Raw genomic sequence first — 26,005 nt, forward strand, 5'->3', positions numbered from 1 at the left:
CCTGCTCTTCAGTCATCAGCATGCACAAACTCCAACCCCATTCCCTTACATTAAACAGGAACTAAATTTTTGTATCATTATTCATAATATTAATACAATTAATCTCTAAGTACACTGCATACATAGGTTGGAGGCAAAAATTAGTCTTCGAAAGTCCTTTAATTATTTCCATTCTAAAACCCCAATATCAACACAGATACTTTGCTTTTGAAAAGATTCTCTTCAAATGCTTGTGAGAATTGAACGCTTTTTCTTAAAATGAGACTTTCTCAACACATGGAGAATATTAATTAAAATAGACCACATACAGACCATGGAAAATGAGGCTGAAAATTGAATCAGCCCTAGCTTCAGTGGTACAAACATGTCAGCACACCTGCGCAAGCTCACCTGGCAGGGCGGCTGTGAGGACAGGTGCACAGAAAGCAGTCGTTGGCTGAGCCAGTCACCTTCCCATAGTACCCGGGGGCACACACATCACAATGGTCACCAGCGGTGTTATCACTGCAGTCCTGAGGTGCCAGATTTCAAAAGGAGAGGGAAACAATGGGAAATTGTTAGAAATCATCCTTATCTGGAAATAGTTAAGAACTACTGTTTTTTTTTTTTAATTTATTATTATTTTTTTTCATTCTGAAGGGAGAGGATTTTTCTTTGTTAAATCATGGAAACATTGCCAGCTCTTGGGCCTTTATTCATTGTAAAATTGCATTCATCCAATATAATCTGGAAATTACTGATACATTCCTCTTGTGAAAAATATACATAGGACAGCCACATTTCAGATCCTTAAAATATGAATCTGAAATACACAGTGAGCTAAAAAATTATTTGAAGCACACTGGTTTTACACATAGTCAAGGTTTAATGATCACATGGGGGGATGTGTGCTGTGCTCATTAGTATAGTTAGCATAGGGTATCCCCGTCTGTCACATGTAGGGAGGAAAAAGAACAGAAATGAATGGATAAATGATTTAGGAAACAGTGAGGGAAGAAAACTCAGGGTTTTGCAGCACCACCAATAGATTCCTGTAATAACCAAATCATTTCCAGTTGAATTTTATGTCATCAGTTGGACCTATGATCTTGATACTAAAAAGAAAAAAAAAAAAGCTAAAAGAGCAAGTAGTTCTTGACATCTGATGCCGACACAAAATCTGCTTTTGGTCAGTTGAATTACTATATATCTGGCCCTGGGTTCTGGATTCTGTGTCTAATGGCAGGGACAGAAAGACAGTAAGCAAACTTACAAACTGACTCAGACTTTTATCCTGGGCAGAAAGAGATGATGTAGAAAGGAAACTTTTTTATATATTTGAAAGACTATTTTTAAGTTTTTTAAATTAAAAACTATTCCACCATTTTTCATTTAATTTTGTACTTGCCAATGATACATCTGATAAGGGGTGAATATCCAAAATTTATAAAGAACTTATACAACTTAACACCAGACAAATTAACCAATCCAAATAAAAAATTGGCAGAAGACCTGAACAGGCATTTCCCCAAAGAGGACATGCAGATGACCAATAGACATGTGAAAAGATGCTCAACGTCACTAATCATCAAAGGAATGCAAATTAAAACCACAATGAGATACCATCTCACGCCTGTCAGAATAGCTACCATCAATAAATCAATGAGCAACAAGTGTTGGCGAGGATGTGGAGAAAAGGGAACTCTTGTGTACTGTTGGGATAGTAAATTGGTACTATGGAAAGCAGTGTGGAGATTCCTCAAAAAATTAAAAATAGAATACTTTATGATCCAGTGATTCTACTTCTGGGTATCTATCCAAAGAAATCCAAAACACTATTTCGAAAAGATATATGCACCTCTATGTTCATTGCAGCATTATTAACAATAACCAAGATATAGAGGCAACCGAAGTGCCCATCAATAGACGATTGGATAAAGAAGTTATACACACACACACACACACACACACACACACACACACACACACACACACATTCATATATACACACACGCAATGGAATATTACTGTACAATAAGAAAAGAATAAAATCTTACCATTCATGCAACGACATGAATGGACCTAGAGGGTATATGGTTAACTGAAATAATGCAGACAAAGACAAACATCATATGATTTCACTTATATGTGGAATCTAAATAACAAAGTAAATGAACAAATAAAACAGAGATAGCCTCATAGATACAGAGAACAAACTGATGGTTGCCAGATGGGAGGGGGACTGGGGGACTCGGTGAAAAAGGTGAAGAGATGAAGAAATATAAATTGGTAGTTACAAAATAATAACAGGGATGTAAAGTATCGCCTAGGGAATATAGCTGATAATAACTATATATGGTGCCAGGTGGGTACTAGACTTATCAGGGGAATCACTTTGTAAGTGATAAATGTCTAACCACTGTGCTGTACACCTAAAACTAATGTGATATTGAATGTCAACTGTAATTTAAAAAATTAAAATTAAAAAATAAAATAAACAAAATTGTATTCCTATTTCACCTGATGAAAATAGAGTTTAACTGGGATCCACTGAGGCCAAAGAACTGATATCTCTTTAGAAGTAAAATTTGCAACCTCTCTCTTAAAAAGAAAATGTGTTAAATAGTTCTTGTTTTAATGATATAACATAAGGCTGATAAGGAATAAATATTAGATAATGAAAAAGAATTGAAGCAGATTTTTTGGTTTTCGACTGCCAACTCCAACATTAAAAACTCCCCCTAACATATGACGGATTATGAGCTCCCTGGTTTTCAAGATCCTAGAATATCAAAGATAAGTTACCTCAAAGAGTAGCAGGGAAATAAAAAATGGTTAATGTGAACTGATATGTGGGATGAGTTACTTGCTATGAGAACTGTACAGTGAACACTTCTTGATTTTTCAACTGTAAAAGGGGTGAGTCCTATCTCCCAAAAAAAGCGATGGTTGAGGAGAGGGATTTCTAGGGTATCTCTCTAGTCCTCAGTCTCCCCATCTCCTTCCGGGTCACATTTCTGATCCATCACTTTTATGATAATACCAAAGGCCAAGTGACATGAAGAGGGAGAAACATCCACGAGCTGGATGACAAAATCAGATCCAAAAAGGTCTTGATGCCCACCTGCATAATAACAAGTACATAGGTAGTGCTTGAAAGATTTTGTCAAATGAAAATGAATTGTTCTAAACTACAAAAGGGATCTAATAGAAGAAGATTTAAGAGGAAAGATGAGGCCCCCAAGTTCAAAGAGCAAGGACTCAGGTGCTAAACCTGTGGAAAGAATATAAGCAACTCAGTGTCAGGTCAGTTTAGTAGAAGCAGCAGTGACTGAGTTGGCAAAACCCAGAGGCTGCTTCCCTGGAAACACAGTATCTAGAGTTAGGGAGAGATGCCCTCTATCTCGCACCCCCAACCCCATCCACACCTGGAGTAAAGGCACTGGGCTCTGGGCATGATACTTTAAGTCAGATGGTGACATTCACACCTCAGAATGGTGAACAGACTCAGAACCATCCCATGTGACCACTAGGTACATGTAAACTGAAGATATCTGACTGAGAGGGTTGAAGATTCAGAGCCTTTGAATATGTGAGAATGGAATTTTATCAAGCATTTTGCAAGTTATCTATTAAGATACTGTCACTTCTCATGAACAAATTAAATTTTCATGAACAAATTTAGGCCAAAGATTAAAACAGCACCAATACGTGGATGAGCCAGGGACACCAGTTTTAGGAATAATCAGGGCTACGCAAAGATGAGCTGAGCTGAGGTGCTATGGGAGTGAGCTCCCCAGTGCTGGAGGTGTGTAAACATACATTAATTAACTGCTAAGCATGGATGTCGTAGTTCAGTCTTAAGATCTGAAGGGACTATGACAAAAGTAAAAGATCTGTTGCAACCCTGAAATTCCAAACTTTAAGCTCAGACACTATTTTCTGTTTAGAGTGGATTTTGGTTACAATAATTAGCAATACGTTGTAACCATGACATAAAGGAGAAGTCACTAGGGACAAACATAGAACACAAATCTTCCATAAAAAAGGGGAAGAACAAAAAGCAAAATATATTCTGCTCAACGCTGAGACTGCAGAACAAGCGAGGTTTAGAATCTCTGTCCAGTCTTTTGACAGTGTGTATATCCGTTGCTCTTTACTGTAAAATGTAAGTAACAGGCCTAGGGAGGTCTCTTCAGGGTTCTAGGTCACATAGGGCCAACCATCCCTCCCGGGCCAGGAAACTGTCTGGAAGCCATCCATCAATGTTTATGCTGGGCAGACTCTGACACAATCTTTCATGGACGGGGTAAGCAGGCTTTGTTTTTTCCTAGGTACAAATCAACAGGTCTGCTTCAGATCTTAACACTTTTTTTTCTGGGGGATTTGAGCCAGGAAAGGCAGGGTCATAATTTAATGTCCTAGGAGTATCTAATCTTGTTAAAATAGCTGCACCAAGGAAAGATGTAGCCTGAAAGAAGTGAGCGACTCCTTTAACTGTTCATGTGACCTCTGTCTCCATCATTGGCCAAGGGACCCTCCTAGTTAATTACATCTCACTTTAAGTTGTCCGAAATCAATTTTCCTTAAATCCTTAAATGAGATTTTCTCATTTTCTCTATTAGCACTTTACTTTTGTCTGGAGCATAATCTGATTAGAGTGAATAAATTTTTCTTAATAGTGTTGCAGCTATTTGCATCTTCATTAAGTCCATTTTAACCTTGGATGACTGAAACAATTCTTTAAATCCACATATATAATGGGGTCAGCAAAGGTTGACAAATATCTTTTAATTGAGAAAAGCCACGTAGTACTTCAGTTTCTAAATTCATTTGCACACTGCTGTACTTTAGCGGCTTTCCCAGTAGAAATTGCCTTTAAATTCAGCCTATAAAAAGCACTTCTGAATAAAAGGGCAAGATGGATCTAGTGTGGCTGGGGCCAGTTAGTCCTAATTCCTCTGTTCATTCCTTGTGATTGAGCCACACCCCGGACCTCTAAGGCTTCAGGTGTGTCTCTTTAGCTGCCGTTCATTTTCCTTCAATGAGTTATTTAACTTGAGGCAAGTTAGTCTTGGCATAATTTATACAAGTTACCAATGTTTCCACATAAGTTATTATAAAGAATGAGGCTTGAGGACTAATAAGATATCAGATTATTCTATGTTATCAATAAAGCCTTGTCAGCTTAAGCAAAGTCATGGACAAAAGAGTATGTCTTCAATCAGGGCCACAAGACTTCTTTCTCGTCCTGGTCACTTGGTTCTTTTCAGTGACCAGAGTTCTCCTCACGTCCCTAAGACAATCTTGGTCTAGGGGAAGGTAGTCGAGAAACAAATGCATGTTAAGACATCCAGGAGAATATGATTCTTTTTTACAAATGCAAGGAGAGGACAATATTTTACACAGAGAAATGAATTTTCAACATTGGCCTTAACTTATTTTGAAACTCCCAGGTGACTTTTCAAATTCTATCACATAAAGTTCTCATCTACCTTGACTACACACCACCAGCACCACAAGTAAAAACAAGGCACACTTAACTAATTCCTAAATTGATGCCCACAAAGAAATTCAAGGAATTAAAATTTATGAAAGAATTTCCATCAACCATGTTAGACAATTTAGCTAGACCTTCCTGGAGGAAACACATGTATATCTACATTTAGTTAAATTTAAGCTCTTTCTAAACCAAGGAACTGGTGTGACTTTGAACCAGAAATTTAAATGGGCAGCACCTACTTGAATTCTAAACTTCAGGCAAGCACCCATGCAAATAAGCATACCAGACATTTCCCCGTTTCAGGGTCACAGATGTCACTGTGGTTGTTGCAACTGCAGGGCACACAAGGAGCAAGTAGAAGGCGAGGTCCCCTGCCACCACCTTCTGGAAGCTTCCCTCTGTAGTATCCAGATGCACAGTCCTGAGGGGATACAAAAGGAAAGGAAATGAATAAACAACCTGATTTAAAAATGGGCAAGTGATTTGAATTGACATTTCTCCAAAGAAGATACACCAATGGCCAATAAATACATGAGAAGATGGTCAACATCACTAATCACTAGAAGAACGCAAATCAAAACCAAAATGAGACACCACCCATTAGGATGGCTATACGAAGAAGAAGGAAGAAGAAGCGAGGGAGGGAAGAGGAGGAAGAGGAAGAGGAGGAGGAGAAACAGATGTTGGTCAGGATATAGAAAAACTGGAACCCTTATGCTTTGCTGGTAGGAATATAAAATGGTGCAGTACTGTGGAGAGCAGTATGGCAGCTTCTCAAAAATTAAAAACAAAATTGCCACATGATCCAGCAATTCTACTTCTGGGTATAATGCCCAAAGAACTGAAAGCAGGGGCTTGGAGAGATATTTGTATACCTATGTTCATAGCAGCATTATTCACAATAGCCAAAAGGTGAAACAATCTAAGTGTTCATTGATGGATTAATAGATAAACAAAATATGGTATATACATATAATAGAATATTATTCAGCTTTAAAAGGGAAGTACATTTTGACACATGGTAAAACTTGAATGAGCTTTAAGGACATTATGCTAAATGAAATAAGCCCATCATAAAAAAGATAAATATTGTACGATTCCACTTATATGCGGTACCTAGAGCAGTCAAATTCATAGAGACAGAAAATAAAATGGTGGTTACCAGGGACTGGGAAGGAAAAATGGGGAGTTACTGTTTAATGAGTAAAGAGTTTTAGTCTTGCCAGATGAAGAATTCTGGAGATTGGTTATGAATGTACTTAACACTACAGAACTGTACACTTGAAAATGGTTAAGATGGTAAAGTTTGTGTCCATGCATATTTTATCACATTAACAAATTTAAGGGAAAAAATAATATAATAGATATGCACACATTCTGTTCATCACTTGATGTTGCTATAACAAGCATATTTCAGCTCAAAACCAGGAAATCAATTTTAACCACGGTCTTCCTACCTGGCATGAGAGTCCAGCTGTGCCAGGAGGACAAAGACACTGCTCTAACAGGGAGGCCACCGCCACCCCTGGGTGCAGCTCTTCAGCCTTTCTGCCGACCTCCATTGAAATGTTCGCGATTCTGTGAAATCACAGTGTTAAGAAGCGTGAGAGGGAAACACTGATACTTAGAAAGACACTTTCTGGAAAAGTAGCACATTACATAACAGTATTTGCACATGTAATTAAACCAGAGCTTTCCTGCCAGTTTGGGAGCAGATCCTACTCATGATCATAAAGGGAATGCATAAAAGCACATCAGCACTGTCACCACACAGTGAAGGTTCTCAGCCAACATTTCAGAACCTAAAAACAGTGTTACAGAAAAGTATACCTGAGAAGACCTCTTGAAGTACCAGTCTGGCCAAAACTTAGTGGCTTTCTTTATGGGTTAAGTAGTAAATGAGCAGGTGACAGCATTCCTTGATATATCATTATAAAGAAATGGCACTGCAGTTGAAGGGCAGAAAATAGCAGAACTTAAAAATTTTTTTTACATTTTATCCTCATCTAAGATATTACCATTATGTACTTATATTTTATATCCACACTAGCACGGGAGATGGATAATCTATGTCATTTTCATACACTTCATGCTAATATTAATATTTAATAAGGTTTTGGTGAAAAACAGAAATACATAAATTAATAAAGATAGGAGTTAAGGGGGGTGGAGCAAATCAAACCCCTTCAGTTTGCTTTCATATAAGAAAAATATTTTTTAAATTGCAGAAGCTTCTGAGTACCTGCTTTGCTGTAATCCTTGACCATAAGACGCTTTGATGAGGATGTACTCAATGTTGCTCAGAACAGACATAAAATCTGAGCGTGTAACAGGTTTTTCAGAAACAGAATTAAAATATTTCCAATAATTCTGTAGATGAGAAACAAATGCAATGAAATTCAGAATACAAATTCTTGGGAACAATGAATTTACAAAGAAAGTGATTCTTTTATACATTTTTTCAGAAATGAGTCCAGTTCTGTACATGACACTAAGTTTAACTGAGGAAGATCTTCTGTCACTTCCCAGGGGCAGCAACAGTGGCAGTCTCATTTATCCACAGACACACATCACCTACAACAGTGCTAGCCACACAGTAGATAGTCAACCAATATCAGCCCAGTGAATGAATACTCACTTCCTAGATTCAAGCAAGTCCAGAAACTTCCTACCACTATGGTTACACAAGTAGAGGCTTGTGTACCAATATAAAACACTTAAGATGCAATTGCTACTAAATTAACATAAGCCCAATATCTTTGCCTTGAGAATAGGAATTTGGGTCATTTCTAGAAATCTTGCTAACAGCATTGGAATTCTGATCCCAGGGTCTCCGTGCTCACTCTGTCCTAGCAGATTCATGACTTCATTACATCCATAGCAGGGTTCACACCTTTAAGGGGCTTAAATGAAAAGAGTGCATGGTCACCTCTTTCATTCCTACTTCTTGCTCTTGTCTCACTCCGTTCCCTGGTGCAGGTGCATCCATGTAAATGACTTGCTTTCTGGTTCTGCCTCCTTTGATGAGTACTTGAGGCTCAAGGTTGAAGGTGCCCATGCCATCGGAGGAATAGAAGGCCACATTGTACTTCAGTTTGCCGCCATAGGCCATGAGCTATCGAATAGTAAATTGTTGTTTATTTCTCTGACACAGCATTGGTTTAAAAATATTTTATTACAAGCCTGCTGCTATTTAAAAGGAATCTTGTAACTTAAAAATATTTCATATGGGTAGAATATGTTGTCTAGAATTTGCTTTTTTCTAATTCTACTTAATTATGGATTCTTAAATTGACTCAAGTTATAGTCCTTTTTTCTAAGTGATTTTTATGAAGTTTTTAAAATTAAATTTATTGGAGGTAACACTGGTTAATAACTTTATATGATTTTCAGGTGTGCAACATTATAATTCAACATCTGTGCACTCTATTGTGTGCCTGCCACCCACAGTCTGGTTTCCTTCCCTTACTATATATTTGATCCCCTGACCTACTTTGCCTTCCCTTTCTCCCTTTTTCACTCATATGTGGAATATAATACAAAATTTCCTTAAACCACATTTTCAAGTATGATTGGCTGTAAAAAGCTGTATATATTTAATGTATACAACTCGTTGGAGGGAAGTATTCACCTGTGAAACTATCACCCCCTCCAAAGCCACAGAAATATCCATCACCTCCCAGTATCCCTTGATGATACTAACAAAAATAAGCTCCAGAATAACAAATCAATGTAGTAATGATCCTGATTATTTTCAAGTTCCTTTGAATTAAAAATTATCTATATCTATAGGAGCCCTGTATGTATATTTGCACATTTTAAAGATCAGAATGGATTCACCTAGGCTATGATATTTATATCAACAAAAATGCAAGCAGTGCCTTCAAGATTCTATTTTATAGTACGTTTTTATTTCCCCCCAAACTCAGTCGCAATTTCTTAAGAAGGACCTCCCAGGCAATAACACCCAGGCTTGTACCGAGCTTATATATAGCAAAACAATAAATATCTGTTGAATGACTGCTTTCAGAAAAAAATAATATGATTTGAATTTTAAAAGACTTCAAAATTAATAAAAACATTTAAAGAACCATACATTTGAGGGAATTTTTATGTGTTAAACTTCTTCATCTCCTCTTTGAAGAGGAAATTAATAACCACACTTTAGTTCAAGATGGGCCAACACCGCCTACTGTGATTTCCAATGATACCCAAACTCTCCCTCTGCTCCCCCCCCGGGAATGTGGACCAGCTCTAGGCTGGGTGTGGGCCTCACCTGGTCTCCCTGGAACTGCCCTGGCAGCCGCCAGTAAAACGGCTCTGCATGAACATGCTGTCTGACGGTCACAGCGTCCAGGAGGACATCAGGAGCCTGGTAATACACCCCCTCGGTCGTGCCCCTGAGGTTACTCTGAGACACCACACGCAGAAGAGGCTGATCTGAGCCCAGTGTTATCTAGTCACAGAAAGGAAAAAAAGTGCACTTTAGAACATGAATTTACTCCGTATCTTTGATTTGTCAGATTCTACAATTATTTTGTATATGAGATAGCTTCATTATTAAAACAGGAATAATAAAAACTTTTTCTTTAAACTTAAACATCTGGATTAAAATGAACTAACCATGTTTTAAACTATTGTATCTAGGGTCAAACTGCTGCTATACAGGGCAGTTATATGGAGACTATTGAAACATTACCATCTTCTCTCCAACTAAAGCTTTTGATAGGTTAGCTAAGGAGCAACACTGAATACCTTTAGTTCCAGCTCCATATATTTCTTTGGACAGCAGAAGCAGAGCTCTGATTCTTAACTATCACAAATTAATTTCTCAGGATTTCTGATGTAAAATTTAATGTCGGTGCTTGACTGTCTCTCCTACCCCAACACGACTCTCAAGGGGAGAGAGGTTAAAAACATTCTAACTGCATGCATAACTTACTGGCATCCTCACATAACCCTCTGCTTCCAAGCAGAGTTGTGACAGCCCAAAGCAGAAGCACGGGGTGCACCCCAGAGGGTTGTCAGCATGGAGAGCGTAGGTGCCAGCTCGACACTCGTTGCATTGAAGGCCAAGGACATTTTCCTAAAGGGGGTGGGGGTGGGGAATAATAGACTAGTTTTTACCAAAGAGAGAGAATGAGAGAGAGAGAGAAAATTTCTGAACAAATGGAAATGAAATAAACCATAAAAATAATTTTGGATCAACAAACATCTCTGAACTAGCTGTTCCTTAGGCAAGTTCCTTAACCTGTGCATCAGTTCGTTCAATCGATGATTCTCAAACACAGCCGATGATCAGAATCAACTCGGAAGCTTTTGGAAAATACAGTCCTCTGATTAGAATCTCTTGGAGGGGGCCCTGGAATCCTCTGGAGGTCTCAGGGGACTGTGATGATCAGTGAGGGTAGAGAACCATGGGTCAGGTGATTATTAAGGTGGGTCCCTCCTGTTCTGACTATCTGTAATTAGAACTGCTATCATAAATGTGGGAATCCAACAATATTCACCGATGTTTCCATCATGCTCAGGCTATAGTATCTACATAAATTTTCCCGTCCTTATCCCTAGTTACTAATCAACTCACTCTCCTCTGGCTTCCATCTCACCAGCCCTGGGAAAGGACCAGAGAATGGCCAATGACTCCCTTATGACAGAGCACAATGGGAAAACTAATGGAAATATGTGAAATTAAACATGATGTTGAAATCTTACCTCCTGGAAAAATAAGAAACACAAATTTCTTTCTGTCTGGCCAGAATATACAAGAGAATACTTACTTACCAGCTCTAAAATCACAAATGTTCTTGAGCCCTGTGTTATCTATTTTACCTGTATATTCAAGACAGATTGGCTACTCAGCCAACCTGAACATATGATAGAAAACTCAGAGTGTTTTTCAACTCAATTTCATCATCTGACACTTGCAAATTCCATTTAAAGAATCATCCATAATTCTAGAAGAACGCACACACAATTTGAACTCAGACCTAGAAGATAGTGTAAAGTCATTATAAGAAATGTCTAAAACCGAGTTGCTCATTTAAATGGTCAAAAGCCCGGAAGTCATAATGACAATTAGGAGAGAGGAAGAAAGTGGAGCATTGAGGGCCCATACCTTGCAAGAGCAGGTACCAGTTTCCTCTGAACAGCTGCAAAGACCCTGTTCCTCATCACAAGTGTCCACCAATGTTCCTCTCAGGTCACAGTCACAGGCCACACAGTCTGGAAAGCCTCTGAAACCCAGGGAGCACTGATCACAACTCGGTCCACCAAATGCAGGCTTACATTGGCAATGGCCAGTGAGCACATCACATTGATGACTGGCTGATCCTTCACTGCTGCAATTGCAGGCCTGAAAGAAAGAAAAACTAAATCAGTAAAAAGGCAGCTTTTGCATTTTCATAATGTACACATATTGGAATTACAGGAAAACACCAAATGTGGGGAAATTATACAGATAAATGGATCGCTCTCACTTTTGTTAAATGGATTCACTCTACCATGTGCCAACAGGAGGCAGGGACTGTATTCCTGGACATTTGTGCACTTTTGTGGCACACACACACAGACTGTGACCTGAAATTCAATCCGCTTAATGGGTCCAAACAGTCCAGCAACATTATTTTAGAAGCCAAGTAATTTTTCCTCTGTTTTCAAAACACAAACTATATCTAAGTTTAACTGAAGAAAGTTACATAGAAAATTAGAACACTTTAAGACTGGACATCATTCCCCTCAGTAAAGTGATTTATGGCTTTCTCCTAGGAGATAGTAAAAATTGCAGAATATACTTAAAAGTCACCAAAATAAATTTTTGATTTTCTAACCATCAATTCCACTGCTAGGTTCTTAAAGAAATCTTAGAATGATGTATTTTAATGGTGCTGTTTCTTTCACTTTGATTTCTACAATCCAGACTGAGTTGTAAATATATACCATAAAGCTATTCAACAGGTTAAAATCAAGAGAATAGACAAAAGAAAAGAGATTAAACTTGCTACTGTGAAGTAATTCCCAGTTAAGAAAATGTACAGATGACAGCGCATACCTGGCATCCTAGCTCTGGGTCATAGCCCCAGTGTTCGTCCTCACATTCTTCACATGCTACGCCTCGAGTATGAGGAGGGCATATACACACTCCCGATGCTGGGTCACAAGTATTCTGAGTGTGAGCACAGTCACAGGCTACAGCAAAGACAAACAGTGGTGTAATAGGTCAGGATAATTGGTGCAATTGAAAGGATAAGAGCTGATGCTACGAATCATTTCCCTTTCCTTATAATTTAAATAATTCTTTTTGTTCCTAACATAGGTCACACGATTCCTAAGATCCCTCCATGTTTCCTGGAAGGTGGATGGTGCTCTCTATCAAGAGATGCTGCTAGTAGAGATGTTATCGGGACCCAGTGAGTGAAAGAAAAGATTGGAAAAGACCTGGATAGGTGGGAAGAACAGATAGAGCTAGTGTTTACTGAGCATTTATTGGATGCCAAATGCTCTGTTAAAGACTTCACATACAAGCTTTCAAATAACTCCTGGATGGAGGTTATAATTAGCTTCTCCATTTTACAAATGAGGAAACTAAACCAAGTGAAGTTAACCAATTAATCTAAGCTCATATGATTAGAACCTGACCAAAGCTTATGGATGTACCCAGAATACAAAAACAGAATACATGTTAAGAAGAGAAAAAGTAAAGGAATTTAACAGAATTAGAAGTCAAAAGAGGGCTCAATGAAAAGTCTGGGGATTATGATAAAATCTCAATAATGAATTCAAGAGCTTACGTGTACAGCCACCATCCTGGAATGCATAGAAGCCACGTGCACACCTGTTGCACCTTTTCCCAGCTACACCTGGTACACAGTGACACTGGCCTTCCTCTGTGCAGTCATCTGACATGGAGCCCATTGTGCTGCAGTTACAGGGCAGGCAGCCAAGCCCTGTGTCCAACCCGTAATAGCCATGCTGTTTCATAGAAGGGGCAGAATTGTTTAATAAGCGACTAATAATACTAGAATGTTTTCCAAATCAAAACGTAGGCTATTTCAGAGAATCATGAAATGTTCGTGACATCATTCTACTCCTTTGTAAACTGAACATATACTGTCTAGATAAGGATGCAAAGCACATACCCGTCGTATTTTGGGCATTGTCTCAAATTCGTTTCATTTGAACCAAGGTTAAGGCGTCAATTATAGACATCACTAATACTTTAATTGTATCCAATGACCACTGGGTGTCTTACCAAGCACTGGTCACACTGCTGTCCAGTCACATGTGGTTTGCAGTCGCAGAGTCCAGTCTCAAGATGGCAGACACCAGAAAGGGAGCCCTTTCCATGGCATTCACAGGCTAACACACACAAAGAAACATATTCGTGTCCATTTCTGGGTCTGGTTATAGTAGGAACCCTTAATCTCCAAAGGAAAAAATTTAAACATTCATATTTTAAATCATAAAACTATAAAAATATGTTACTTTGCAATAACTTTAAATATTTAGCATTTTTCTGAGGAGTAAGCCAAAATAGGGTTGATAGAAGGAACAATCACAGAGGGAAAAAAATTACTAAAAAACTATTAAGATAATAATTAGCAAACGAACTTGACCAGTTTCATAAATTCCTTGAAATTTTTTAAATGACTCACCAATGTATATCCACAAGTCTTCATTACAAAACGTGCAATGGAGATTTAAAAATCAATTTAGCCATTTTCTCTCATTTCAATCATGTCTACATTTAATATTTTAAAGCTCAGTTACAATAATCTAGATAAACAATGTATTTCATAATTTAATGAAAAAGATGTCCCTGGCAATTGGGGTGATCATTCTATGAACTATATAGATATTTAACCAACGTACTGTATACTTGAAACTAATTTAAATAAATACATTTATTAAAAAGAAAAGAAAAAGATGTCCCTGTTCTAAGTCATGAGTCATTCTGAGTTCTAATATCCTTACCTTCAGGCCAGACGTCTCAGTTTTTTCTACTTACAATACTGATGATTAAAGCTACAAAGATCCTGACCTTTTCAAAGTGAGGTAATTTAATGGTTCCAAGAAATGTTTAATTGATATTTATACCACATATATGCTCTTCATTTAAAATATTTAATATGTTCACTGACAAACTAGCTCACGGACATATACTATTTATGAAGCCTTGGACTCAAGAAAATATACACTCTGTCGTATGATATAACGTTATAAGAAAAGAAAATAAGAACTTTGCAGATTATCTCAACCTCAAGCACACTTTGTATAGAAGCATAACTGAAATGGGAGACAGTACAGTGGAAGGCACTGGACACTGGAAGGCGGATGGTCAGAAGAAAGGTGGTGGAATTCTGCCTCCTAGACTGTCAGTGGCCAAGCTCTCACGGGAGGTTTCCTCTGGTGTAAGTGAGTTGATAGACATGAGATAAATTCCTACTCATGGCCGCCCATCCTGCTCTGCCCATTCCTATAACTCTTTGTATTAAACTTGCCTTTTCATTTCCTGTATTTCTGATGCTTTCACTTCTGGGGCCTGGCTGATCCTGGAGAGACTGCCTCTTCCAGGGCTAGTCAATTCCTACAGAAAGTAAACAGCTAAAATACCTTTTATATGCAAAGCAACCAATCCTGAGCCCACACCCCTAACTGCCTTCTTTACTGGGCTCTCATTTATATTTGTACTCTCAAGTTCCACTACCTACCTGCCCTAATCACCCCAGGGACATGCCTCAGACACCTACGGACAGACCCCATGCCTAGAGCCTGCTGAAATTATTCAAACCAACAAGTTCTAAACCTGTTTACCCACCTCGCCCTTTCTTTCCTGTAGAAACCACAATAAAGGTTCTAGCCCATATTTTCCCTCCTGACTAAACTGGGTGCTTTCTTTGGTACCTGGCCACCCTCATGTGAGTGAGGTGTGTCCCCCTCTTGGCCTCTGTGAGTAACAAACTATCTTTTCAATGGTAGTCATCTCCTGATCTGCTGGCCTTGCCATAGCCAAATAATAAAACCTATTATTTTAAAACAATCCTCGGCATCCAAACACTCTCAACTGTCTCCCATAGAAAACATCACACACACACACACACACACACATGCCAGCCCCACACTCACACCTTTAACTCTCTCTCTGAGGTTCCATCTTCCAGACTTTCCTCCCGAAGTCCCCAGGAACTTCCCCGATGCAAATTCAGTGAGCGGACCTTCAGTCTTCATCAGGCTGTGTTGTTCTACGGGATGAAATGCCTGACCACTCTCTCCCTTTTGGACTTTTCGCTTGCCAGGGTTTCCAGCCACCTGCTCTTTGCCTTACTCCCATTTCTCATGTATTTCCCTCGAGGCCCACCCCTCTGTGTCTCATTTAAAGCTTCCCCTCCCTTTGGTGAAAATTCAAAGTTCACTATATGGTCATCACAAAATATTGATGATAATATGAAATCATGTCTATCAGACTATCAGTTTGTGCCTGTCACATTATAGGCAAAATTTCACTTAGCATTTATAACACACTTCGGAGGGAAGGACTATAATTTTATCTGTTTTTCAGTGTGATATCTAAACCTTAGAAAGATTACATAACTTGCTATAGGTCACACAGCTTCTATATACTCCTATAATAACAATAGCAATTATTAATAAAAAATTGTTCCTGTTATGATCAATACTAATTTAAAATAGCTGCCCATTACTGACTGCCAGGTATTTGCATATATTTTAATTCACATAAGAATACCACAATATAAAATTAAACCCACTTAACTCACTTCATAAGATTCCTTTAGTATAAGCACTCGGTAGGGTTCCTACAGGCTTTTTCTCCCTCAATGCCACTCTCGGCCCCAGACAGTTGTATCCACATCCACCACTTCAACTACCCAGCCAGAGGGGAGGGTCTCCAGTCCCCATTTCTTCCCTGATTCCTGCATTTATGAATATCCAAATGCCTTCCCAACAACTCCATAAGACTTCCTGTGTCAGTAATGTTGAATACCAGGATTTTTACCTGGGTAACCAAATAAAATATGGTATTTTATTAATATGTGCAGATCTTCAGGAAGTCCATAAGAGGGACCTTGCTATAGATCTGGAAGGATTTCTAGTGAAATATCCAGAAATGGTTGTAGGAATTTATCTCATCAAAGCAAGGGAAGGGGAAGGAAGAGATGAAAAAAAGAATAAAAATTGTAAATGCTCAGAAACTAGAGAGCTGGGACGTGTCGGTCCATATCCTGTCCAGCTGCCTGGGCCAAGAATCTGTACCCAGACCCCAATCTTACGTGTTCTAACCCTGTTCCCCCTCCCCTCCATTCATCATCAAAACCTTCTACTTTCTATCTTCTCTTTTATCCCCACAGCAAAATACTGAAGCAGTTTTGTCAATGTAGATACACAAATTAAAGGAAAATGACTCTTTGGTACATGATGCAAAACTTCGATATGTTTAAATAACTTGGATATATGAATCTACTTCTTCAACATTGAATTTTATGTAATCTAAATACAGATCAAGTATTTCTGATGAAAATTTAGCATCCTAATTGAGATGGGTTATAAAATATACAGAGTTTTAAAGACAATATTAAAAAAAAACAAAGCAAGTATCTCATTATTACTTTAAAAATTTGGTTAAATGATAAAATGACACTTTCTACATGTTGGGTTAAATAAAATTTATTATTAAAATGTATTCACCTGTTTCTTTTTACTTTTTAAAATGTAGTTACTAGAAGATTTTAAATTGATATAGAAAAATAATAAAAATTACCGTTTTTATTACTAGGATTATAATTGCTAACATTTATTTAATGTCTAGAACTTTAAAGTTGTTATTCATTGAACTTCTCGGAAAAGTCTTAATATATACATATAACTATGTCCATTTTATGTTTAAGGAAGTAGTGGCTCAGAGAGGTTAATCAATTTGCCTAATGTCACTCAGCTGGTCAGTAATCAACTCTGAACTCTAATCGCCATTAATCAGACTACAAAGCCTTAAGTGCCACATATCTGCTTCTCATCAACACCATCACATGTATTTCCTCAAGAGAGATGAACTGTAACTTTCCAGCTTTTATCAGCACTTGGTACAGTGCCTGGGAAGTAACAAAGAAACTAAGAAATGAATCATCAAGTTGTGTAATAAAGATAAAAAGAAATGATATGAGAATTATAAAAGCTTTTCATAAACTCTGAAGCTTTATAAAAATACCATTTATCATAATTATCTTCCTATAATAACCAAGCCAGGCAGCCACACTGCTGAGGATCAGGTTGACTGGCCCATGGCTATGTAACCTTGTTGATCTCATGATGTGCAGCTATGAAAATATCTTTTCTATGTCACTAGCACCCTCTTGTGTCTCCACATCATAACAGCATAGGAAGACTCCAGCATTTATAGGAAATTATCAAAATAATTTATAATTGTCATTTTTCCTCTTTCAATCCTTCAAGAACTGTGCAAAAGTAAAAATGTGAGGGCTGTCTTGGCCATAAGGCTTTAAGTCTGTCCTCTATGGCGTATGAAAATCTACTTTTTTCAGGGAGTGGTTCTACCTGATCCGTAATTTCTAGGATTTAAGCAGAGCCCTGCAGAGCAACATGGCGGTTGGTAGGTCAGGCGTGGACCATGAAGACACACCAGTTCCTGGAACTAGAGTCCCAGAAGTCCCATCCGCTTCATGAAACCCTGTAGCACCTCCCTCACAAACATGACAGGCTTTGAGCATCACTCTTCTTTTATCTCATCCCTGGAAGTAGTGCTAGCTAGCACTTTGTAAAGTACCACTTTCTCTTCATGTGGAAGGGAGAATCTTTTCTAGGCCATATGACCTTCATGTAGAGTAACTGATCAAGCTAATACAAGGTAGATAGGAACGGTTTAGATCTTGGGTTTATGCCCAGCAGCAACACAAGAACCACTTAGATATAGGTACTTCATGGGCTGAGCACTTTCTGACGTCTGTAAGTAAATGGACAGGAACTTCACATGGCCATAAGTAATGGACTCAACTTCAAAGTCCATAAACTCACCGCGGCAATTTTTAGCAGCCACGGCGTCCCCATAGAACCCGTCAGCACACCTCTCACAGTGGGCCCCATCCGTGTTCCCAATACACCTCAGGCATTCTCCAGTGACGGAGTCACAGTGACCAGCCTCTGAGGGGTCGACATTGCCGCTGCAGTTACACAAAACACAGGATTCCCCAGGCACTGTTGGGTTTCCATAGTAACCATCTGCACATCTGCATAAAAGATTGAAAGAGGGATCCAAATAAATGCAATTTCTCCAGACATTAACCCACTATCCAGGGGTTCTCTGAATGGTTAATCAATCAGACTCTTTTTACTAAAGATTTACTACAGAAGAAATGCAACTCCAAGTACAGACATTCACAGATTTCCTCCACTCACTGAGAAGAACAGGGAGTACGTCCAAAATGAGCCATAAATCCAAGGGGACATAGACCCGGCCCCAGGCCAATTCAATTGGCATCTCACATTCAGGAATGTCACCCTCTCCTACAGATTGGAGCTAGACTGAGCACAGAGACTTCCGTGTGGGAACAGACGACATTGGCTTTCAGGCGCCAGAAGACAACCATTAATCAATCCACTCCTCCACAATGGAATTGTGCAGAGTAATGGGATATTTAAATGTGTGACCAGTAAATACTGACTCCTTGCTGATTCTTATTGTTATTGATGAGAACTCAGATTTAGCTCAAGGAGACCGAATGCCATTCTTGAAAAATTCCCAGGAAGTTTCAACATTATTTTTTAAATTGATATATTTGGCTTTTATCTAAGGTTATTTGAAATAATAATTACATGCCCAAACTCTAAAACCACACTTAACTACACATTTAAAAATAAACCCACAGAATTTATGTTAAAATAATTTCTCATGCATCTTTTGGAAACCAATTGAGCAATGCAGAGTACCTCTCACACCAAGTTCCTGAGTATCCCAGGGTACACTGGTCACAGACCACTTCATCGCCATCATCTAGGTGGCAGGTGGGGCTGAAACTGTCAAAACATTAGAAATGAATGTAGTATGCCCATGGACGGTGCAGAATTTCTAAATATTTTAAATGCTTAATTTCCACCACTCCTGTCCTTACATACTTTCACTGGGTCCTCACTCCTTGGCCAAGAACCCAAGGCCACACGGCCTGCCTCAGCTGGAGTGTGCTTCTCCCTTCTCTGCCTGGGCATATTCCCAGTGCTCGACTCAGCTGTCACCTCCTCCAGGAGGCCTGCTCTGACGTTCCTGGCCTAGCCAAGCTCCTTTCCTCTCAGTTCTCTAGCACTGTGCAGCCTGCCTCAGACCCTGGCCCATACTGGGCAAGAGTGAGAATCTCTTATTCATGTCAGTAATCAACATTTCCCAAAGGACCCCCACTGTTGATCGGATCTCTTTAAACTCTATCCCTGGGTCTCAGGAAGACCTGTGAAGGGAGGTGTGGGGGCATTGAGAGTCCCCCACGATTTCATCAGAGTAGTCCTGATTGTCTCTGTTTTATAAACTGGAATTTCAAATAAAAATTACCATTGGGCAAATTCTTCTGGTGTGGCTAGAGGGAGAGTTCTAAAGGGTAAACCAGTGAGAGAGAAAGAGGCTTTCAAACCTCTGGCCTGCAGAACACCATGCCCCAACCTGACGTACAAGGCCTCGCATGTGACTGTGTCCTTCCACCCCATTCACGCTTTATTTGAATTCCTCAAATAGGATCTGCTCTTTTATGCTGCTATGGGTTGGCACACTCAGTTCCTTCTGCCTAGAATGCCCTTCTCTGCTACCTTCAAATTCCTTCTCATCCTTCAAGTCTCCGATCAACAGCTTACCCAGAGGGTCATTCCTGACAGATTCCCGCCATGCAGTGGACGTATTTCCACTGTGGTCATGACCACATGGTGGATTCCAGGGGCTAGCCATCAAGGATGAACAGTTTGATACTCAGAGTACCTAATATGATACCAGTGTATACTAGACACTCGATAAATATTTGTTGAATCGATGAAATGAATTCAGCTCATTCTCAATGAGCCTCATATTTTGGTCATTAGATCAAAAAATTCTTAAGGCCAGGAACATGTTTTATTCACCTCTGTATTCCCTATATGCCCTAACCCAGTGGCAGGCACACAATATATACTTAAGAAATAACTGATGATCGACATTAGACCAAAAGGAAAAGAAGTATGCAAATGTCCTCACCATCACACAACTTTCCTTGCATAACTTAATATACTAAACTTTTTTTTGTAAGAGAATCTACCCCTCCATCTTTAATCATGATTAATTACCACTGGGCAAAATTACTCTTATTACATACAAAGTCTTGCTCTGAAGATATCAGTGCACATCGGATGGAAATCCCGGCCATGCTGGCCAGGATCTGCTGGGAAAGGTGCCAGGCTTACTTGTTGGAAGCTGAAGACAGGGGGCAGGCACAAGGCTGGCAATCCCCAGGAGTCCCTTGGGAAGGCAGCCCATAGAAGCCAGGCAGACACTGTTCACAGTGGTCCCCGGTGGTGTTGTGTTCGCACGCCTAGACACATGCACAAAAAGAAGATTCGGCTCAGCTTTCTGTAAAGGATCCTCAAATTCATCTACAAACAACTTGAAGTCCAAATGAAAAAAAAAAAAGACAAATTGCTAAAACAAGCCACTAAATTCTGTTACATGAGAAGGGGTTGCCTGTTTCCAGATAACTAATAAAATTTTTAATTTGTATAAGTGGGAAGCATAAGAACTTTCACTTCTGACCATGTTAGAATTACTGGTACTATTCTTGCCCTTGCGTAGGAAACCAGAAAACTGGAGCAAAATCTATCAAATGAACGACTGCTTTCAGACGCTGGACAATAGAGGGTGCAGGTCTGAGATCCCTAAGAGGTGGAGTGAGTCCTACAACCACATGTCCTTCTGCCTGGAGACACTTGCCAAGCAGAGCTAGGGGTCTTGCTGAGGCGAAAAGTCAAAGATCAGAGTACGAGGAGGCAGAACCTGCTAGAATTTGGGCACAGGAGTGAAGCTTCATAGAGCAAGAGCTCCAGAAATCTACATGGGAGAGCCCTTTAAATAGCTACTGAATACTAAGCTACTTGTGTGTAGAGTACAACTCCTGGAGGCCAGACAAACAAAAAACAGATGAGCTGTAAGCTAAAAAATTCAGAACTCATGGAGAGCTCAGAGACATCAGAATTCTAACCAGCCACTGTGAGGAGACTCTGGTAAATGCCCAGCACACTCAGGAGAGAACCCAGAAGGAAGATTTGCAACTGGTAGTGCTAAAATGCCTTAGCATAAAGGTTATATGAAACCTGCCCCGACAGTTTTAAAACAAACCTTGAAACCATCAAGCTGACCTGCAATAACTTAACTGTCTGCCCAAATAAACTTCCATGTTCTTTAAAAGAAAGTGACAAAATCTAGAAACTCAACAGTACAACGTTATTCATCAAGCAATATTCATCATGCAATCAAAAACTACTAGATATGTTCCCACTGGCAAAATCTGGGGAAATTTGGAAGCCATGAGTCCAGAAAACAGGTAGAGTAAATAAATATATACAGGGGGAGAAGGGAGGCTTTCTGCTTACAGCAAAATGCTGTGTGCCAACAGATAAGCATGGGGAAAGGGCTGGAGTTGGATAACCATCCTTTTGCAAACATCATAGTATTAGTTGGGCAAGAATCATCAGTGACTACAAAATCTAAGGGAGAATTTTGATGAGGAACAGGATACTTATATGGTTTTAAAGTGTTTCCCTCAGACTCTTTATTACAAAATAAAAGAATAGAAAGAATAGTAAATATATAGTGAAGAAATTGACCAACACCTGGCCTGGGTAATCAGAATTACCACCAGTGAGGGGCTGTGCATACTGTGGGTCTGTGGATACTGTGGGTCTCCACGTGCCGTGGTTGGAGAAGGGCTCGCTAATAAAATATTCCCGCCCGTTGTGGAAACATTTTAAAATAAAGGAGACTAAAGAGACGTGACAATAAAATGCAATACCCAATCTTAGATGGGGGCCTGTAAAGAAGGGGGAAAAAATGCTATAAAGGATATAATTGAGTCAATTGACAAAACTGGAAATAGATGGTAGATTAGAAAAAGTAGAGTATTGATGTTAAATTTACTACAGTTGATAACTATACTATGGGTACATAAGAGAATATCTTTATTCTTAGGACATGCACAGTAAAGTATTTAGAGATATATGGACATAATGTATGCAACTTATTCTTAAGTAGTTTAGAAAAAATATTATGATTAAACAGATAAAAAATAATAATAAAGCTAATGGGCAATATGTTAACAATAGGTGAATCTAGGTAAATGGAGGGTGCACTAAGTGCCATTCTTATTCCTACTACCTTTGTATAAATTTAAAATTATTTTCCAATAAAGATATGAAGAGAAAAAAAAATAGGTGAACCATACCAGGAGAAAAATCTAAAAACCAGGCAGAGAATTACCAATGACTTTTCACTTGAAACATTGCAAGCTATAAACAAACAAAACAACTTTCAGGTGCTGAAAAAAATCTGCAAAAATACATTTTAACATTGAAGGCAAAGAAAAAGTCTTTTTTAGATAAATGAAAGATGAGAGAATCTGTCAGTCATTAGACTCGCACCGAAGAAATGCTAAAAACAGTTCTTCAGGGGGCAGGAACACAGTCCACATGAAATCTTAGATTTATATCAAGATTTAAATATATTATTTAGATACATAAATAGATATGAAAGACTTGTTTTCCTCCTTTAAAACATCTCTTTAGAAAGTAAACTCAGCTGGAGTTAGGTGTGTAGGAGGTGTGCAGGAGACAAAAGATGAGCACACTGGCAGAGCAGGGCAGCACTGAGTACCTGGGCAGTTTCACAGCTCAAGGGAATGCTATGCCTATTCTGCACATTCTTTCCCAGGTTCTATTTTCTCTGTGACTCAGTCCCCACAACCCCTCATTGTCCCCACCCCTGTGCTGATGCCACCCAATGTCTCCTATGACCTCTACCCACCCCACCCCAGTCCCACCTGTGGGTCCTCTCCTCATTTCCTCTCCCCTGGTCTCCACCTTGTCTCACATTTCCCTTTATAGCCTTCCTCTTAGAGCCATTCATTTTACATACATTTATATGCCATTTTTTTCATCCAACAATTTAAATAATATGTCCAATTTCTAAGCTACATATTTCTCTATAATTCCTGAGGTTGATACAAGTTTTCCCATATATTAAACTTAATTTGGGACTATAAATACTTATATTGTATCCTTTTGTACCAGGGTTTTACAAGTTTTATTTAGGTTATCCCAGACCAGAGCTTCTAAATTTGAATGTATATACCAATCACCGGGGTTAAATATTGATTCTGACTCAGAAAGTCTGAGGAGCCTGAGACTCTGCATTTCTAAAAAGGCTCCCAGGTGACATCCATGCTGCTGGTCCTGATAACATTTTGGTAGCACATCTTAGACTCATTTTTTTCTCCCCATCCCCCATATGATCTTGGTTTTGATAATCAATCCAAATCAATTAAAAACGCAACTGGCCTTGGCAAACAGCTACATGGTTGCACTGAAAGTATCAGACAAAATAACTAGCTTCATTAAAATATATTCGAATGTGTACAATTGCAAAATGTCTATGATATGTTCTCTTTACTCAAAGAGCCAGCTGGAGTCTTCTTTCTCTTTGGGAAAACTATTATGCAGTTCCATTGAAGAACCTTCCAAGGGTTGTTTCCAGTGTTTTCTCAGGTATGCGTCACTGTCCCTCTAAGTGACCATCCCTGTTGGTAGATCTGGCATGTGAAGGATGGGAAGTCTCATCTCCTTGCAGAGGAAAGATACCTTCTCTTGTTTGGAAAGGAACCATGAGGACCTGAGACATGCACAACTGCTTTTTACACCCTGGTCTTTGCAAGGCAAAGGACTGGCATCTCCTTGGGATAAGAGCAGAGAAAGCTCAGAGAAAAGAAGAGGCAATAAGGACTTTGGGTGATTACGATGTGTCAGCGTGGGTTCATGAATCGTAAAAATGCATACTCTGGTGGGAGATGTTGATAATGGGGGAGAATGTACCTGTGTGGGGATAGGTGCTATATGGAAAATATCTGTACCTTCCTCCCTATTTTGTTGCCTACCTAAAACTGCTCTTTACAAATTAAAGTCTTAAAAAAAAAAAAAAAGACACTAAGAACAACTGAAACTTTCTCTCTAATAAACTGTAAATAAGGAGTTAAATTTTAGAAGCTAAGTAACTATGCATAAGGCTGAGGGCTATAAATAGCTATACAAAAGGAAAGATTAAAGGTTTAAAAAAAAAATAGAAAAAAGCAAAGTTATACAGATAAATGAAACTACCTGTTTGTATATTCCTTAAATCCTAATCTAAATTTTTATTTTTCTTGCTCCTTCAACATTAATTATTTTAAACAGAAAAAAAAATAACTTTACAGTGGAAATGCCTGGCAGACACCACCATATCCAGTGACCCAGTCTAACACCCCCAGGAAGAAGACAGAGACACCATATTCCTGACCGGAGGTACCGACAGGGTACATCCCCTCCATACCCACCTGCCCGAAACACGTAACCCCAACCTAATCATGACAAAACAGACCAGCCCCAGCTGAAGGACATGCCATAGAATGTCAAGCACTCTTCAAAAGTGCCACAGTCATGAAAGACAAGGAAAGCCTAGAAACTGTCACAGACAGAAGGCGGTAAGGCCACTGAATGCAATATGAGATCCTGAGTTTGAAAGGAAAAGGGACATGAATGGGAAACGTGATGAAATCTCAGTGAAGTCTGTAGTTCAGTTGATCAGACTGTGCCAAAGTTAATTTCTTAGTTTTGATGATTACTATGGTTATGTTAATTTCTTAGTTTTGATGATTACTATGATTACTAAGATGTGAATGTCAGGAGGAGTAGAGTGAAGGTTACACACGAACTCTCCATTTTTGTAACCCTTTGTAAATCTAAAATGATTTCCACAAAAATTTAAAGCTATAAAAACTATTATCATTTATTGTAATTAAGCTTTAAGGGCAGTGGCTATTTAGCATTTCCACTTTAATATGAGTATATGTTTTTGTAAATGTATATTGACTACTGCCTACCTGTAACTAGAGCTATAGGTAGTACAACCATGACCTGCTGACCACCCCCAAATGTTGGCACAGGCCTCCAGAAGGCTGGCCTTGCAAACTCCAACTGCAAAGGGAGAGATATTTTTTAAAAGCAACAACCTCATCAAGCCATGGAAAACTGTGCTTCTGAGGAAACCGATCCTAGAGGAACTGAGTCTGCATACAAACCATCATTTCATGCAGTTCCTATACACATTTTACTTAAGGGACAAAGAAAAAAGCACAATATGAGAGCTTTACTTACAGAATAAAGAAAAATTAGGCTCTAGAGAGAATATGCATTCCACGGCACCATGCCAAGATCTTCTCCATGGATCTGATAATTAATTTTCCCTAG

The 26,005-nt window shown here is 39.0% G+C and overlaps 1 protein-coding gene across 2 annotated transcripts in view; it reads right to left on the bottom strand.

Annotated features, from left to right (window-relative positions):
- LAMA1 (laminin subunit alpha 1) overlaps nucleotides 1-26,005 on the bottom strand; it is a 145,463-nt gene that overhangs the window by 49,430 nt on the left and 70,028 nt on the right. For both annotated transcript variants that reach the window (XM_015595706.2, XM_025038551.1), the window contains exons 17-30: nucleotides 20,924-21,051; nucleotides 19,439-19,525; nucleotides 18,527-18,738; nucleotides 13,734-13,840; nucleotides 13,273-13,453; nucleotides 12,534-12,670; nucleotides 11,601-11,837; nucleotides 10,425-10,568; nucleotides 9,759-9,938; nucleotides 8,412-8,597; nucleotides 7,725-7,852; nucleotides 6,940-7,060; nucleotides 5,766-5,903; nucleotides 391-512 (exon numbers count right to left, since the gene is read on the bottom strand). In XM_015595706.2, the coding sequence (XP_015451192.1) occupies nucleotides 391-512; nucleotides 5,766-5,903; nucleotides 6,940-7,060; nucleotides 7,725-7,852; nucleotides 8,412-8,597; nucleotides 9,759-9,938; nucleotides 10,425-10,568; nucleotides 11,601-11,837; nucleotides 12,534-12,670; nucleotides 13,273-13,453; nucleotides 13,734-13,840; nucleotides 18,527-18,738; nucleotides 19,439-19,525; nucleotides 20,924-21,051 (2,108 nt within the window). The remainder of the gene's footprint in view (nucleotides 1-390; nucleotides 513-5,765; nucleotides 5,904-6,939; nucleotides 7,061-7,724; nucleotides 7,853-8,411; nucleotides 8,598-9,758; nucleotides 9,939-10,424; nucleotides 10,569-11,600; nucleotides 11,838-12,533; nucleotides 12,671-13,272; nucleotides 13,454-13,733; nucleotides 13,841-18,526; nucleotides 18,739-19,438; nucleotides 19,526-20,923; nucleotides 21,052-26,005) is intronic.

Source organism: Pteropus alecto, unplaced genomic scaffold (assembly GCF_000325575.1).
Source record: "Pteropus alecto unplaced genomic scaffold, ASM32557v1 scaffold146, whole genome shotgun sequence".
In the NCBI taxonomy this organism is placed as follows: Eukaryota; Metazoa; Chordata; class Mammalia; order Chiroptera; family Pteropodidae; genus Pteropus; species Pteropus alecto.